Source organism: Myxine glutinosa, unplaced genomic scaffold (assembly GCF_964187855.1).
Source record: "Myxine glutinosa unplaced genomic scaffold, kmMyxGlut1.1 SCAFFOLD_943, whole genome shotgun sequence".
In the NCBI taxonomy this organism is placed as follows: domain Eukaryota; kingdom Metazoa; phylum Chordata; class Myxini; order Myxiniformes; family Myxinidae; genus Myxine; species Myxine glutinosa.
The window spans coordinates 118,722-136,385 of NW_027617038.1; the positions used below are offsets into that span (position 1 = coordinate 118,722).

The 17,664-nt window shown below is 43.9% G+C and overlaps 1 protein-coding gene across 1 annotated transcript in view; it reads right to left on the reverse strand.

Moving 5' to 3' along the window:
• Positions 1-7: 7 nt before the first annotated feature.
• The window catches only part of LOC144889123 (bifunctional glutamate/proline--tRNA ligase-like), a gene marked incomplete at its 5' end in the record, with an annotated part of 35,320 nt that continues 17,663 nt past the window's right edge, over positions 8-17,664 (reverse strand). The window contains 10 exons of the mRNA XM_078769029.1: positions 8-220; positions 2,000-2,051; positions 6,325-6,542; positions 8,691-8,915; positions 12,598-12,822; positions 13,157-13,381; positions 13,728-13,952; positions 14,659-14,883; positions 17,115-17,351; positions 17,521-17,634. Coding sequence (XP_078625155.1) covers positions 137-220; positions 2,000-2,051; positions 6,325-6,542; positions 8,691-8,915; positions 12,598-12,822; positions 13,157-13,381; positions 13,728-13,952; positions 14,659-14,883; positions 17,115-17,351; positions 17,521-17,634 — 1,830 coding nt within the window. The remainder of the gene's footprint in view (positions 221-1,999; positions 2,052-6,324; positions 6,543-8,690; positions 8,916-12,597; positions 12,823-13,156; positions 13,382-13,727; positions 13,953-14,658; positions 14,884-17,114; positions 17,352-17,520; positions 17,635-17,664) is intronic.

Here is a 17,664-nt window from a genome sequence, read left to right on the forward strand (position 1 = left end):
GTGTCCGCACCACTAAGCCACCAACACATCCATCAATTCCTTTGTATCCATCCACAAGCCTAGACTTTCTGCTCACCTTCATTTTCTGGCTGTGGCATCACATTCCCTCCAGCCACAGGACAGCAGCATACTGGCATCACCACATGTTGATCATACCAACCCGTGGCTCTTCAAGTCTCATGAAACCTGCTCTCCAATGTCCACCTGCCTCTTTCTCCACCTGCATGAATGTTGCTTGTCTGTTTCTCATCTGCCTAGTTACCAGTATACAGCATTGACCTTCTACCTTGTCTTTAAGCTCATAAGCTTCGAACTTGTGTAATAATTGGTTCACGAGTTAGCAAGTGACCACTATATTCGTCATGGGTGTGCGTCTGTCTGTCTGTCTGTCTGTCCGCAGCATAACTACCCGATGATATCATCCGATCTTGATGAAACTTGGGTGGGAGGTTGATATCATGATCTAGTTGCGTCCTGCCTAGAGTGGGCGTATTGCGCCCATTGTGGGCGGAGCCACGCCCGAAAAAGATGTCTTTTTAGGGGGTAATCGAGTTCAAGCTACATCTTCTCCGAAGGAGTTGGTGGAATCTCACAGGGGTTTCGATATTTGGTTCGGCCAATGTCATGTGTCTAGCCCCACGGAGCTCGATTTTTCATTTTCGCCCCAAGGTCAAGGTCACAAGGTCACGAAATTTAGAAAAGTCGATTTTTGCTGGTTTTATTACATTGTTCGTTTCCTGATAGGGTGAAATGTCGTACATGATCTTATATTATCACATACATCATGAAATACAAGTTTTCCAACAAATTTCAGAATCTTCGACCTTCGACCTTTGAAGGTCACAAAGGTCAAATTTTCAAAGTTGTTGGAATCGAACCGAATTTTCGGTATTGTGTAGCTAACTTACCTCATAACTGATTATGGTCCCGATTTGATGCATCAATCGTCGATGAACGTGACGATCGACTTGATAGTCAGTCCTTTGTCATTGAATACCGCTCGCTCGTGAACCATCGTCGTCTCCTGACTTGTTAAAGTTAAAATTTCAAGAAACAAACTGCCTACATCTCCTTATTTTCAATCATTCCGTTTTGTCAGAAAAAGCCACATATTTGAACACTACTTCAGGGTGCAATGTTCTTCTGAAATATTGAAGTATCACAATATTGTGGTGACATCATACAACTGGAAATGTGATACAAATTTGGATACAGCCTTTGTATGCAACATTATTGTTACATTTGATATTCAGACACTTCAGATCAGTTACAGGAAGGTGTTGCAAAATAACACCTGTTGACATTGTCAGGTGGTTTTATGTGATCGTACCTCTGCTAGGGAATCGTAATTTGAATGTTTAAGCAGATCGGTGTGGATGATGTCATGCATTATTGTCAGCATGTTGTCTTATGGACATGGAGTTGCATAACTTGCCAATTGATGCTGCATGCAGTTTCCAAACTACTCGTCATCATGCGGTTACTTATTACCCCCCTCCCTTCTCCCACTGCCACCCTATCTCTCCCTCTTCCCACCCCACCTCCACCCTTTCCCTCCCTCTTCCCACCCCACTTCAAACCTTTCCCTCCCTCTTTCCACCCCACCTCCAACCTTTCTCTCCCTCTTCCCACCCCACCCCCACTCTCCCCACCCACCTCCACCCTTTCCCTCCCTCTTCCCACCCCACTTCCAACCTTTCTCTCCCTCTTTCCACCCCACCTCCAACCTTTCCCTCCCTCTTCCCACCCCACCCCCACCCTTTCCCTCACTCTTCCCAACCCACCTCCACCCTTTCCCACCAGACCACACCGCCACACTTTCCCTCCCTTCTCCCACCACACCCCCACCCCCTCCCCTCCAGACTCCTACCCCACCCCTCTCCCTCCCACGTCCACCCTTTCCCTCCTCCTTCCTCCCACCCTTCCACAGAAAAAAGGCAGACAGACCCCCCCCCCCCCCCCCCCCACACACACATTCTTTCCCAGTGGGTCAAAGTACCTGAGAATACCACTCAGAAAGATTGTCTTCTTTCTTCACTTCGATGCCCAACCTTAGAAACAGGACAGGGATGGAGAAGATAAGGAATTAAAAAAAATAAAAAAATAAAAATGTATATATATTATATATATTGTTACGGTTTTTAGAACCTTCACTAGTAAATTTTAGTAAATGCATCCCTTATAAATGTTCCCCTGTAAATATCCCCATTAATTGGCTTGTTAAAGATCGCACCCTAGTTAGTCCATGTACAACACGTAGCGAAACATAGGACCTCTCCGTAGTTATTTCATTATTATGTGTTTCAGTTAAGGACCTGTTCCCAATAGTTGAATCTGCGTTGCATTAATCAAATAAGATAGGCCCCTTTCAATTTCCCCAATCGCCTCACCCACGTCTCCGCAAAGTAACGGTCGAGCAGCGTTCGCTGCCCCTTGTCTTGGTTCGTTTGATTGCCCAAGCCGCCATTAGCCATGCGGTCAAGCCGAGGAAGAAGGGGGCGGAGCCGCCAGATCACGGGCGTGGCACGCCGACGCACCACCCAAGGCGTGGCCAGCGAGCCCCCACCAGCCAACCAGGGCTGACGAAAGACCATCGCGGGCGTGGCTCCATGAAGCGCGCATTGATTGCAACACGCGTAATATAAGGACGAGCGCGAAGCCTTTTTACAGAGAAGGCAGAGGGAGTCGGGTGAGAAGGTACCAGTTGTGTGAGAGGGTTCCAGAGTTGCGAGAGAGAGACGCGTGAGAAGATACCGACGAGAGGGGAAGGACTTGGAGTGCGCGACGAACTGGCATCTTGTTCAAGGGAGAGAGCGTTGACACGAGCCATTTGTTATAGACGGAGCATCCCAATCCCATCGCTATATGCAACGTCCGCTCGCGGTGAACGATACACGCTCGCTGCCTGCCAGGGTTTTCCCGCCACGACGCGAGTCGACTGCTGGAGCCGGACCTTGACGCCTACCGTCTGCCTGGGCCTTCTCATCCCTTCTTCCAGTCATTCCTGCCTGCTATTCCCTTTCGTGTAAGTCTGTTTGTCTGTCCTGTTTGTTTGTCCTGGGGTAATATAAGACTGCTTAAGGCTGCCCTGTGTCTTCTTCTTCTTCTGTATATTACTTTCGTTTCTTCTTTGGTTCTTTGGTTTTGTACATAATTAATAAATGTCTGGTATTCCTTACTTTGGTTTCTTCTTTCCCCCGATTGCTTTAGTCCCTTCTTTCGATTGAGTACCTGTGGCACGATTCGGTCAACCGCAATAGTCGGGTTAGTCCTTTTTTAACGGCTCGAATCGCGGAGTGCTAAACCGCTCGGCAAATACCATCTTGTCCGTGGTTCGAGCGGTACTTGTCTCCCTGTTTTGCGGAGGGATTGGTAAAGGTATTCGGGAGAACACCTTGACCAATAACCCTGATCAACTCCACCCCGCAAAAGAGCATTACAAGTACCAGGACCAGAGACGGCCAGCTTAACAGGCCAAGGGGATTAACCCCCCCCCCCCCCCTTGCTAAGGGGAGTGCCGTCTCTGAGATCCGTAACAATATATACAGTGCATTCAGAAAGTATTCAGACCCCTTCACTTTTTTCACATTTTGTTATGTTGCAGCCTTATGCTGAAATCGTTCAAATTCATTTTTTCCCTCATCAATCTACACTCAATACCCCATAATGACAAAAGAGAAAACAGGATTTTAGAAAGTTTTGCAAATTTATTAAAAAGAAAAAACTGAAATATCACATTGACAAAAGTATTCAGACCCTTAACTCAGCACTTAGTTGAAACACCTTTGGCAGTAATTACAGCCTCGAGTCTTCTTTGGTATGACATGACAAGCTTTGCACACCTGGATTTGGGGATTTTCTGCCATTCTTCTCTGCAGATCATCTCGAGCTTTCAGGTTGGATGGGGACCGTTGGTGGACAGCCATTTTCAGGTCTCTCCAGAGATGTTCGATTGGGTTCAAGTCAGGGCTCTGGCTGGGCCACTCAAGGACCTTCACAGAGTTGTCCCTTAGCCACTCATGCGTTGTCTTGGCTGTGTGCTTAGGGTCATTGTCCTGTTGGAAGGTGAACCTTCGGCCCAGTCTGAGGTCCTGAGCGCTCTGTTTCAGGTTTTCATTAAGGATATTTCTGTACTTTGCTCCGTTCATTGTTCCCTCAACCCTGACAAGTCCCCCAGTCCCTGCTGCTGAAAAACACCCCCACACCCCACAGCATGATGCTGCCACCACCACGCTTCACCGTTGGGATGGTATTGGGCAGGTGATGAGCGGTGCCTGGTTTCCTCCAGACATAACGCTTAGAATTGAGGCCAAACAGTTCAATCTTGGTTTCATCAGACCACAGAATCTTGTTTTTCACAGTCTGAGAGTACTTTAGGTGCTTTTTTGCAAACTCCAAGCGGGCTTTCATGTGTCTTTCACTGAGGAGAGGCTTCCGTCTGGCCACTCTGCCATAAAGCCCAGATCGGTGGAGTGTTGCAGTGATGGTTGTCCTTCTGGAAGTTTCTCCCATCTCCACACAGGATCTCTGGAGCTCAGCCAGAGTGACCATCGGGTTCTTGGTCACCTCTCTTACCAAGGCCCTTCTCCCCCGATTGCTCAGTTTGGCCAGGCAGCCAGCTCTAGGAAGAGTATTTGTTGTTCCAAACTTCTTCCATTTAAGAATTATGGAGGCCACTGTGCTCTTGGGAACCTTCAATGCAGCAGAATTTTTTTGTAGGCTTCCCCAGATCTGTGCCTCGACACAATCCTGTATCTGAGCTCTGCAGGCAGTTCCTTCGACCTCATGGCTTGGTTTTTGCTCTGATATGCATTGTCAGCTGTGAGACCTTATATATACAGGTGTGTGCCTTTGCAAATCATGTCCAATCTATTGAATTTACCACAGGTGGACTCCAATCAAGGTGTAGAAACATCTCAAAGATGATCAAGAGAAATGGGAGGCACCTGAGCTAAATTTCAAGTGTCATAGCAAAGGGTATGAATACTTATGTAAATGTGATATTTCAGTTTTTTCTTTTTAATAAATTTGCAAAACTTTCTAAAATCCTGTTTTCTCTTTGTCATTATGGGGTATGGAGTGTAGATTGTTGAGGAAAAAATGAATTTAAACGATTTCAGCATAAGGCTGCAACATAACAAAATGTGAAAAAAGTGAAGAGGTCTGAATACTTTCTGAGTGCACTGTATAATGCATTGGCAACTCATAAGATTATTATACAATGTGGAACTGGTGTACTATTTCCTGTAAATATGAGGCGCGTGACAGTGACGTTTACTCAAGGGAGTAAAAGCCTTTCCAGTTAAAAACAAAGAAAACAGAAAGAAGGTAATAAATTGACGACAAAGAATGAAAGTTTACATTTATACAACAAAATCTTCCATCTCATGAACAAAAAAAACATATTCCAATCATTTTAACAGAAATGGAAACACAACTGAGTAACCTTTAAATGTCTGTTGTTTTTGTATTTAATCCAGGTGAAATCAGAGAGAGGAACACTCGTCTTTAGCAAACCTCGTGCTGGTCTGCAGGACTGCTCGACCAATAGCTTTTCTTCAATAAAAGTTGAGAAAAGTACGCTAACCACCATGGGACTGTAGAAGTGTAACTCAGCGTAACTTATTAATTGGCACTGGTAACTTATTAATTAACCTGGTAACAAAGCAAATACATTTTACATGCAAACTCTGTGAAGGACGAGTTTGTAAATGAGTTAGGAATGTGCACGAACATGATAATCTCTTGAAACACCTGGTCACAGCCCCAGGCTGGAGCACCCCCCTATTGTTTGATAAATGGAACTCACAACAGGGGGGGCTAGCTGGCGCCAGGAAGGCGACCAGTAAACGTCGGCGGAGAAGAGATTACGAGTTCAGCGGACAGAGGATTAAGTCGAGTTGGTCCATATAAGCGGGAGCTGCGGCTGGAGTCGAGAGGACTTGCTGCGAGGAGCTCTGACGAACGGGACCATGGCGGAGGAACATCAGCCGAACGAAAAGGACCATGGAAAAGAGTTAATCTCAGCCATTGAATAATGCGGTATTATTTGGTAAATGGAATGAAGTGAATAATAAACAAAGACCTTTTGTAAACCTGAGTCCGGTCATTGGAGTCCTGTGAGTCATACACGAAATTCTTCCACAGGACGATGACTTCTTTGTTTGACAACACAAGTTTTGCTTAAAGGAAGGGCTAACACCTTAAAACGTCAGGTTGACTTTGCTTGCTGTCGCAGTTAGCAGTTACCTTTAGCAACTTCCGTTTGATAAAACATAATCAGAATCAAAATGAATCGTTTGATAAAGCATATCGTGCACTCACCTAGTTTGTTTCTTGGACCCCTGACTTTCCATACTTCCTGGCAGAGAGTCTTTCGAGGAATCTTTATGCCCAGCTGGCTCCTTCACCGCCTTCGTTTCTGGCTTGCTGCTGGAGGACCGGCTCGTCGTCCCAGTGGCTGGCTGGTAATCCTTGCCAGTCTTCTGCTTGTACTCGGCCTTCAGCTCCAGAAGCATGTGCACCGCTGCGTCAACAGTATCCTGATGCACAGCAAGAACCATTTGAAATTACAATGGTAAATAAAAGAAAAAACATTACCTGGAAGCAATTTCATTAAAATACCTTCCATCAAAAATCAAGAGCATTTTAAATTATTTCCTGTTAACATGAGGTGGCATGCAGGAAAGACCTTGTGATGTGAATGGCATCACATCACATTTTTCCAAATCCAGCACAGGGATGTTGGGCCACCCATTCCTTCCTGTCAAATGCAGACTGCCACAACTGTTGTGCCTGTGTCTCGTGGTCTACCTCAAACTGATGTACCTAGGTGCTGCGGGAGCATCCTTGGGCCCGTTTCCAGGACGGAGAGTTTAATTCCTCCGCGAATGCTGACGCTTAATTTGAGGGCAATTTATGTGGGTGTTGTCTGGCAACCACTGACCATGCCCAAAAAGGGAGTGGCGCCTATGCGAAATTATGTTGTGAATGTCATCGAGACAGGTGCTTTGTGATATTGTCTCATCAGTGACAAAGTCAAAACCATTGGATTCCAAGAATGTGACGCTGGCACCTCATAGGGAAGGCCTGAAACTTTCGCCCATCCTCTACAAGCAACGTCCAGGTTTTAGACCCGTACAGGAGCACTGGCAATATACAGGTGGTATATACAGTTTTGTTGATATACGTAAGGTGTTTATTGCGCCACACACGGTTTATCTGGCCAAAGGTAGACGAGGCAAGGCCCATACGTCGGTGAATGTCAGGTGAGGAGTAGCCCGTAGAGCCTATATCACATTCAAGGTACCTGAACTTCTCCATTGCTGCAATGGTCTAGCCCACAACAACGACTGGCGTCTGAGGTGGGCTGGGGCCGATGTTCTGAACCTTGGTTTTTGCCCAAGAAATGTGCATTCCCATTTTCCCGGCCTCTTCCTCGAACCTCTGTAGCGATGTTGGCCATTTGTCTGGCCTTTCTAGGAACATGGCCACGCATCAACATGATCCAGATCCATAAAGAGTGCACCGCCAACAGTTATTCCAAGGTCTCGTTGACACCGGCTCAGGATACAAAGGCACAACAGAATAGAGCTGGAGCGAGGAGGCAGAGTGAGGATGCAACCTTGACGGACACTCGAGGTGATGAGGAAAGATCCGGAGACGTCGTTTTCAAAGCGTACTGCTGATGTGGTGCCCTCATGCATGTCCCGGATGAAATGGAGAAAAAAATGAAGGTGTTCTGCCTATTTCCAGGACCTAACACAGAGCACTCCGATCCACTGAGTCAAAGTCGGCCTTGATGTCAATATTGGCAACGCGGTCTTGCAAACTCGCGGTGGATTTCCGAACAAAAGCCCTTTGTGAAGCCAGACTTCTGTGGGCAGCGTCGATGGGTGAGTAATGGTTCCAGGCGAGTTGGTAAAACATGACTAAATACCTTTCCAGGGACCGACAATAGTGTAATGGGTCGATATCTGCTACATTGATTGCAGGATCCCCTCCCTTTGTATAAGCAGATAATTAGGCCATCCATCCACTCTGCGGGGACTCTACCCAATGCCGATACCAAAAGGAAAGGTTAATGTGAATGCATGACGAGTTTTTATTTTATTTTAAGTGGAACATGTGACCACGTACAAAGCTAACACTGCAAGACAACATCATGACGATCTATGTAAACACAAAAGGCTCATCATGCCTTACCCCAGCCCACTTTGCAGGTATTATCTGCACCATGTCACTCTGCTCCTTTACTCGCTCATAAAGAGCTGCCGTGTTGCAGTTACTCATCTCCAATCGCATACAAGCACCCCAATCCTTCACCACAACCTGAAACTGAGCTGGATCTTTGCCACGTTGGTAGTCCTGACCTGTCTGTACCGTATGCTCAAGATTTAAGTGCAAAATTAACCTTCACAGTGGAACCAATCTCCTCCTAAGGGCAAACGGTGGGGCACACCATCAAGAGGGCCTGAGGCTGAGCCTGGTGGAGGTTGCCCAGGCTGATGATAGTGGCATAGCCTCTCCAAGTACTCTGCTTTTAGAGCCTTAAGATCTTTACGACACGATTCACTTCATAGAGGTGAAAGCACAGTGGGAACCATACACATAAAATGTACAGTGGTTAGCATAAACAGGTAAGCATTGAATTAGAAATCATTTATAATCCATTGTTCTTAAAAGCGCACCTTGCCAGCTTTCTTGACCTTCAGTTCACGAACCACCTCTCCTTGGGCTGCCACCTTGTTGTATATGTCAAGGGCATCTGCAGAACATGACTTAGCCTGGGCCTCAGCTGGAACTACCACTTGGGACTGAGGTTGAGCTTTGCCAGGCTGGTAGTCCTTTCCAGTCTGTGTCTTGTACTCCGCTTTAAGAGCCAAAAGAACCTTCACGGCAGCATCAATGTCATCCTATGGGGAGGTGGGCACAATGAAGAGGTGCTGAGCCTTGTGGAGGTGGCTTGATTACTTTCAAAATGGATGTGGTGACATCACCAAATGTTTTTTGACCACATCTCCATACCATTTGAAGTTTAGCCATTCCATCTATGATCCAGGCTGAACACTGGGTCTGGCAGTACGTGTACAGCGACCAAGTCCTTTTCTAGTTCTGCCAGGAGGGTACTTTTGATGCTTTTGCACAGTGTCCCATGTGTGTGTGCAAGTGAGTGTATGACATAGATTAAATTTCAACACTTCGCTCAAGGACCATGTCACCCCACACTTAGTTGAGGTTGTGGAGTGACCTCTTGATCAGATGATTTTGATCCATGAATTCCAGATGAACACATGGCGCTACCTCTGGAGATTATAATGTTCTGTTCTGAGCTATCATGGAAGATGTACATGCATAAGATGTATAAGATGTACGTGAAGATGATGTTCAGTTATCCAGATGTACGTGGGAACTACATGGCCATTTCCATGTAGTGGTTCCAAAAGGCAAACGTCTCAAATTTCTAACATTCCCGCTTCGTGAACTAGTCTGGTAGTTGCAGTATCGCTGGAATCTCAGCAGAGCAGACAGCATGTGGAACCCATGTCCTGATGTGGTCAACCACATCATCTTCATCAAGAAAGGCGTTTTCATCACATTTACTGCGCCATTCTACCATCCGAGACACTGAAGTGATTCTTGCAGAAGGTTTTAGGCATGGATGCAGCGATTGTAGTTCTTCCGGCCCTTTTGCCACTTGGGCCACTGTGTTGTTTCTGCAAGTGCTTGATTCGATCAGAATATCCTCAATGCCACTTTTCTCATCCATCTTTCCAATACAAGACAGAAAAGTCAGGGCCACATGGAAGCCGCCAAGTCAAAGTTCACCAAATCCAGACTTAGTAAGCCCATCATATTATTACGTTGACAAACTATTTACACCAACTGCAGTCATTTGGTGACATTCAGTGAACTTAATGTAGATATTGTGATCCCTATTCCATTTCTATATTCCACATATAATGCTTTGTGGGGTAAGGGGTACAGAATTGGTGAAGACCCTTAAAATAGGCAATGAAAAAGACTGAATACTCACCATGCACATTGAGCTTATAAAGGATAAAACAAAAACCCTTCGATGCATTCGTGGGTCTTTTTTGTCTGGCATGATTTTGTTTTGTAACAACTTTGTTACAAAAACGTTTTTACCCATGATCTTTCAGATTCCCTCCAAATAAAGACCAATGGCAATGCTTGTGTGTGTGTGTGTGTATTGTTTTTTTTTGTTCAGGATAGGGGGGAGGGGATTTATTTTTAAAATGTAACCCCTATAATGCAATCGGGGGGTCTTTTATGGCCTCAGGCTATGCTGATTTTTGTGTCTCTATAACTTTGTTATAAAAATGTTTTTACCCAAGATCTTTCATATATGCTTCAAAGAAAGGGTAATCCATACTCCTGTATGCGTGTGTTTTTTCTTTTTCTTTCAGGATCGGGGGAATTAATTTCTTTAATTTTTACCCCATCCCATTGCCTGGCATGATTGTTTGTTTCACTGTAAGTTTGTTATAAAAACGATTTTACACATGATCTTTCATATATGCTTCAAATGAAGGATAATACATATTCCTGTATGTGTTTTGGTTTGTTTTTTTAAATTTCAGGATCGGAGGAATTTATTTTTAAAATTATACATAAACATGTCTGAAGAAGTAATGTTTTATATTTCCCCAGGTTTAAAGTTACTAGGGCATTGCCCGTACGTGGGTGCCCGTTCCTTGCCAAAAAAAAAAAAAAACGCTACCCGTACGCTCTACCCCGCCCGTACGCCCGTAAACAAAAAAAACAACGCTCTTCGCTTCCGCCCTTCGCTCTGACTGAATTGGGAGAAATAATGCGCATAAGAAATCGAATTACGTACCGTAATGGCGGTCAGCTCGTAACGCGCTCAGCTCCGCTCGTCTCACATCGGCCACGCCTACGCAACAAAGCGTTCTGTGATTGGCTGCCGGAAGTGAAGTCTTCACTGTCCGGAAGTTCGCAAATCGCAGTTACGATGAATCGTTTTAATTTAATCGCAGTTTGAATTCGTTTTAAAACATAGTTTAACGGCAACATAGTTTTCCAACGTGAAATAAATGAATACGCTGTCAAATGTGCCGTCCGAGGCAGAGTCTGATCGCCACGTTCGGCACACGTGATAGCTCGCTGCTCTCTGATTGGTTGAAGCGTTTTTTGGACATAGCTCGGTAAGTACTTGTCCGATTAATATGAAACCTTGAAAAGGCACATCCTCGGGTCCCCAGCAATATACCTGGCAAGTTTAAAGTATATCGGACCCGTGGTTGTCGAGAAACAGCGGTCACAGACAAACACACAGACACACAGAGATTACTGGAATTATAGATAGATGGCCATTTAGTCATAAGTGCCTTTTGCGCAAGGGGGCACAGAGGTAAAAATCAAGGTATGGCTTTCACAAAAATAGTTCAAGAAATACATTTTTTGGCTTAAACTGACCCAAGTATGTTGGCTTTTATAAACAAATAATTAATCAAAGGTTTTCAGCATTTTCTCATTAGGTTATTTATGATTCATTACAAAGTACGATTTTTTGAAACTGCTGGAGTCATCTGGAGGTATGGGTTCAGAAAGGCACACATCTCCCTAAAAAATGTACTTGGAAGATGACACCCAGGCTAACATTGACCCTGAGATATTGTACACCGCTCCTTTCCTATTCCATCTCCAAGCGCTGCATGACATCATCACCGGGCACCTTAGGGGCCCAGCGATGACGCGTGCCGAAAGGGAGTACTCAGTTTTCACTCCGGTTTCTTCCTTGTTTGTTTGTCCGGGCAATATCTCATCCATCCTTTGAGCTAGGAAGCTGAAATGTCAGCACAATAGTGAGCAAGTGCTTTGGCAAAAACAGTATTTTTTGATTAATCGATTAATTACTCAATTATTGATTAATTAAGTACTTATTTCTCTTCTGGGCATTATCTCAGACACCTTTTGAACTAGAAAGCTGATATTTGAACACAACAATGACCAAGTGATTTGACTGTAAAGGGTATTTTTGATTTATTGATTAATCAATTAATCGATAAATTATTTCATTGTTTGATTAATAAATGAATTAATTAATTTTTTTAAGTTACAGATTCAGATGAAACAGTGGTGGTTTAGGTATTCTATTAGCCAATTGATTAATAATTTATTTATTTTACGATTATTATTTATTTATTTTAATTACACAATTAATCAACCAATTATTATGCATCTCTCCCTCCCAATACTGTCTCTATGTGCCACATGCTGGATGATATGTTATTTATTTGGCATGGGGGTGGGGTACTTTGAATGTATCTGTACTTGTTCACCTTACTTTCATGTGATATATCCAAAGAAATGTTCTCAAAATGGCTTCCTGACAAATTACTCCACCATTCACCTCATCCTGGTCCAAGAATAGTGGGACATTTATGCTCAATAAAAAGTAGACAAACGTGACAGGAAGCATTGTATTGGAAACTTACAATCCCCAGGAATAAAAATAAAACAACTTCAGCAGATAATTCACACCAATGAACATCCAACCTTCTTACGGATCAAAGGCATAAAAATTGTAATCGATTGTTCTTAAAAGTGCACCTTGCCAGCTTTCTTGACCTTCAGTTCACGTACTACCTCTCCTTGGGCTGCCACCTTATTGTGGAGTGGAAGGAGATCTGCAGAACTGCACTTAGCATGGGCCTCAGCTGGAACCACCATCTTGGCTTGTGGTTGAGCTTTGCCAGGTTGGTAGTCCTGCCCAGTCTGTGCCTTGTACTCAGCTTTCAGAATCAAAAGAACCTTCACGGCAGCATCAATCTCATCCTATGGGCAGGGAGGGGGAGGACAACAAATTACGAGATCCTGAGTCTCATGGAGGTTGTCTTGGCGCAATCATGCAAGGGCTTCTTCAAGAACTTTGCTTTGAGAACCATACAACCATTGTTCCACCATTTATCTCACCCCGTTCCAAATATAGTGGGAAATTTATGCTCAATAAAGGGTAAGCCAGCATGACAAGAAGCATTGCATTAGAAAGTTGCAATCTCGAGGAATAAAAAAAAACAAGTTCAGCAGATAATTCATGCCAATGAACATTTAACAATGTTCCTGATAAAACGCATTGAAAAATTGTAATCGATTGTTCTTAAAAGTGCACCTTGCCAGCTTTCTTGACCTTCAGTTCACGTACTACCTCTCCTTGGGCTGCCACCTTATTGTGGAGTGGAAGGAGATCTGCAGAACTGGACTTAGCATGGGCCTCAGCTGGAACCACCATTTTGGCTTGTGGTTGAGCTTTGCCAGGTTGGTAGTCCTGCCCAGTCTGTGCCTTGTACTCAGCTTTAAGAGTCAAAAGAACCTTCACGGCAGCTTCAATCTCATCCTATGGGTAAGAAGGGGGAGGACAACAAATTATGAGATCCTGAGTCTAGTGGAGGTTGTCCTGGCACAATCATGCAAGGGGCTTCTTCAAGAACTTTGCTTTGAGAACCATACAACCATTGCTCCACCATTTATCTCACCCCGTTCCAAACATAGTGGGAAATTTATGTTCAATAAAAGGTAAGCCAGCATGACAAGAAGCATTGCATTAGAAAGTTGCAATCTTGAGGTAAAAAAAAGAAAAAAAAAAAAAAAGAGTTCAGCAGATAATTCATGCCAATGAACATTTAACAATGTTCCTGATAAAATGCATTTAAAATTGTAATCGATTGTTTTTAAAAGCGCACCTTGCCAGCTTTCTTGACCTTCAGTTCACGTACTACCTCTCCTTGGGCTGCCACCTTATTGTGGAGTGGAAGGAGATCTGCAGAACTGGACATTGCATGGGCCTCAGCTGGAACCATCATCTTGGTCTGTGGTTGAGCTTTGCAAGGTTGGTAGTCCTGCCCAGTCTGTGCCTTGTACTCAGCTTTAAGAGTCAAAAGAACCTTCACGGCATCATCAATCTTATCCTGTGGGCAAGGGGGCACAATGATGAGGGCCTGAGTCTGGTGGAGGTTGTCTAGTCAGAAAAGTGTGCAAGAGCCTCTCCAAGAACTCTGTTTTGAAGAGCCACAAGAGTTTTACTCCACGATTCACCTCATCATGGTCCACAAATCGTGGGAACTACGTGGTCAAAATGTAGACCAGCATGACAGGAAGTTATGCATTAGCTACGAGAACGGCACTCGGTAGACCGCATACCTCTGCCAGGCTGAACAGTTTACGTTTTTTATCCCACTGATAGGCCGGATCTGCATTCGGACATGAACCAAAATCGAATGAGCTTGTTCTTGTCACCTACCCAACTCATCCACAAACTTTTGTCATATCCTGTCCATAACCTTTCAAAATATCATGCATCTCTCAATGGTGAAGAATCACTTCAAAAACTAAAAAAAATTCGGTTCCAAATCTGGATCTTCACCAAAATCTAATTTGGCCTTGTCACACCCAGATTGTCCACCAAGTTTCGTCCGAATTTGTCCATAACTTTCTGAGGTACCCTGCTCACAGACAGATATGGGTGAAAACATAACCGCCTTTGGTGACGGAGGTAAAACAATTATGATCACCCATAACAAAAATACTAGTTCAGCGAATAACAACAATGAATGCTTCAATGATCTTCCTTTTCAAAGGCACCAAAATCAGTGTTCATCGCTCTTAAACGTGTACCTTTCCAGCTTTCTTGGCCTTCAGCTCTCGTACCATCTCGCCTTGGGCTGCCACCTTGTTCAACAGGGCAAGGGTAACTGCAGAACAGGACTTAGCCTGGACCTGAGTTGGAGCCACCACCTGGGCCTGAGGTGGAGCCTTGCCAGGTTGGTAGTCGTGACCCGTTTGTGCCTTGTACTTGGCTTTAAGAGCCAACAGATCTTTCACAGCTTCATCAACCTCATCCTTCAGGAAAGAGAGAGAGTACATGATGAAGGGGGAACACTACTCTCCAAATATGACACAACTCTTGATTATGACCACAAACTGAGAATTAAAGGTTTCGTCATGTTACAATTGCAAGTTTTTCTCTCCTCATTTCCTTTTCACCGAGTTTTAGAAATTGCACCAGCCATTCATTATATTGTTATGGATTAAATTGTGCAGACTTGGTAATTATCAAAATGGCACACGATAAAGGAAACAATAAGAAACACAACAGCTTCATTTGCAAGGATTTTATGAATTTGCCTAGTGTAGAAAAGCGAAATTCCAGGTAATAGCCGTGCCATAATCCCTGGAATCCCCACTGGAAGCCTGTGGCACCAAAGAAGCTGACCAACCACAAAGAGAATGGATATTGAGGAGTTGTCTCCATATTGTGTGAGTTGAGGGCAGGTTGTGATGAGGTGGTGTACGGTGTCAGCTTTAAAGTGACAGTGTGGGCAGAGCGGGTACTGCATTGGATCGAGTTTGCGTTGATACATTTTGAACGAGGGGTGAAAACCAGAATGGAATCTGACTAGTGTTATTCTGGAGGAGGGCGGAACAGTTTTTTTTTCGGATTAATCGATCATAAGGCGTGGTTCACTGCGGATAGTGTTGTTGTTCCGTTGTTGCAAAGCTGTGGTGCTGATGCCATTGTGAATGCTTTTCAGAGATTTTGTACTTGAGGGTGGAAGTGACATTTGAGAATACCTTGTTGTTGCAAGTTGCTGGTGAGGCCTTTTTGTGTCTGGGAGGAGGTAAGTAATTACCCTGTGCTTGCGAAGCAAAAAGCAAGGTTAGGCATTTGGTTGCGTAAGTGCGTATGTGTGTGTCTGTATTTTTAAAATTCATTTTCTTGGCAACAGTTGGTGCGATTGACACGAAATTTTCACCATAGGAGCACCTCCTCCTGTAGAACATTTTAATGATAATTATGACGTCATAGTTCAGCGGTAAAGGCGCCATCTTGCAAAAACCGAAAAACTTTGCCCCTCTATATCTCCGACCCGCTCCATGGAAAAAATTGAAACATGGCTCATTGTGAAGTACTCCCCATGGGGAATAAGATATGTTAATGATGATGTCATCAGTGCCTTCATTATGACGTTATAACTCCACAAGTATAACGCTTCATCCGATCAGTACGATTTTTTTTTTCTCTGCAACTATTGGTCTGATGGACACAAAATTGTCACCATAGGAGCACCTCCTCCTGTAGAATATTTTGATGATAATTATGACGTCATAGGTCATGTGGTACAGGCGCCATCTTGGAAAAAAACGAATAACTTTGCACCTCTATATCTCCAAAACCGCTCCATGGAAAAATTGAAACGTGGCTCATTGTAAAGAACCCCGCATGCAGAATAAATATTGTTAACAATGACGCCATTGGTGCCTTAATTATGACGTCATAATTTGACAGGGACAATGCTTGGTCTAATTAGTTTGAAATTTATTGAGTGTGATCTACACAATTATATGAGAGAATATAAATTTAGGCAGCCATATTGGATCAAAGAAAAAACGTTCAAAAAGAGAAGAGTTGGCTCGTACCAAGTTGACTGCGCAGGGTAAGTATTCTATGAATACCATCTAGTTGAACAAGTGGTGACATTGGTGTTCTGGTGTCTGGGTGGCATCAATGAAGTGTGTCCCTCGAAATTGTGTTGGACGGTAAGTTTTATTGTTTCTGCATGAAGGTGGTTTGTGTCAGAGAGTCGGGTGTATCCTTTGATGATCCCGAGTGCTTTGTTTTGACTTTGTTGATGTTTTAGCATGTTTGATTTGGATATGGTGAGCCCAACTTGGGCTGGCATAGTTGATAGTTGCTCAGATAAACGGTTTATAAATTGTTTTGGCAGTGTCAAAGTGATAAAATAAAGTGTGGAGAAAATGAGGCTTTCTTTTCTTGCTTTTAACGATGACTCACACCCAAAACATTGCTTCACCTTCTATCCAATGTTGGTTGGCATATACCTCAACATTTGGTTAAAATAAAGTTTGTTGTCTATTTAAACGGACCTACTGGTAATGTTTTAAGTTTGATATTACAGCAAATCAACTATCAAACCAAATTCAGTTCAGAAATTTCAAATAATCGCATGATCATCAAAATAGTTTCCAATTCCCATCCAATACCAATACACCCGAATCCGAACCATGGGTGCAGTGCTCTCGTTTATGCAGGCAATGTCCATGAACCTCACCTTGTTAGCTTTCTTGGCCTTCAGCTGACGTACTGTCTCCCCTTGAGAAGCCACATTTTTGTACAAAGAGAGAGCATCTGTAGGAGAGGCCTGGATGTGGGGTGCAACAGGGGTTGACATTTGGATTTTGGTGGTGGTATCGGTAGGGATTTGACCAGGCTGATAGTCCTGACCAGTCTGAGCCTTGTACTCAGCTTTTAGGCCAAGGAGTACTTTAACCGCAGAATCAATTTCTTCCTAAAAAATAAATAAATAAAGGGGAATTAAACATTTTGGGAATACGTGAATACCTTGCACACCAGTTTATATCATAACACAGAATAAAGTTAGGCGATTAAACATTCACACAGTCATAACCCTCCTCCAACAACACCCCCTCCTTTATGTGTACAGTGGATAATCTTGCCTTGGTTGCCTTCTTGCTCTTAAGAGTCCTCACCACATCTCCCTGCTTCACCACACGATCGTATAGCTCATTGGGAGAATTTCCTGCACTTTGTATCGAGGTTTGAGCGGCATTCTGGAGGCACGGGGAAACATCGACTCAACA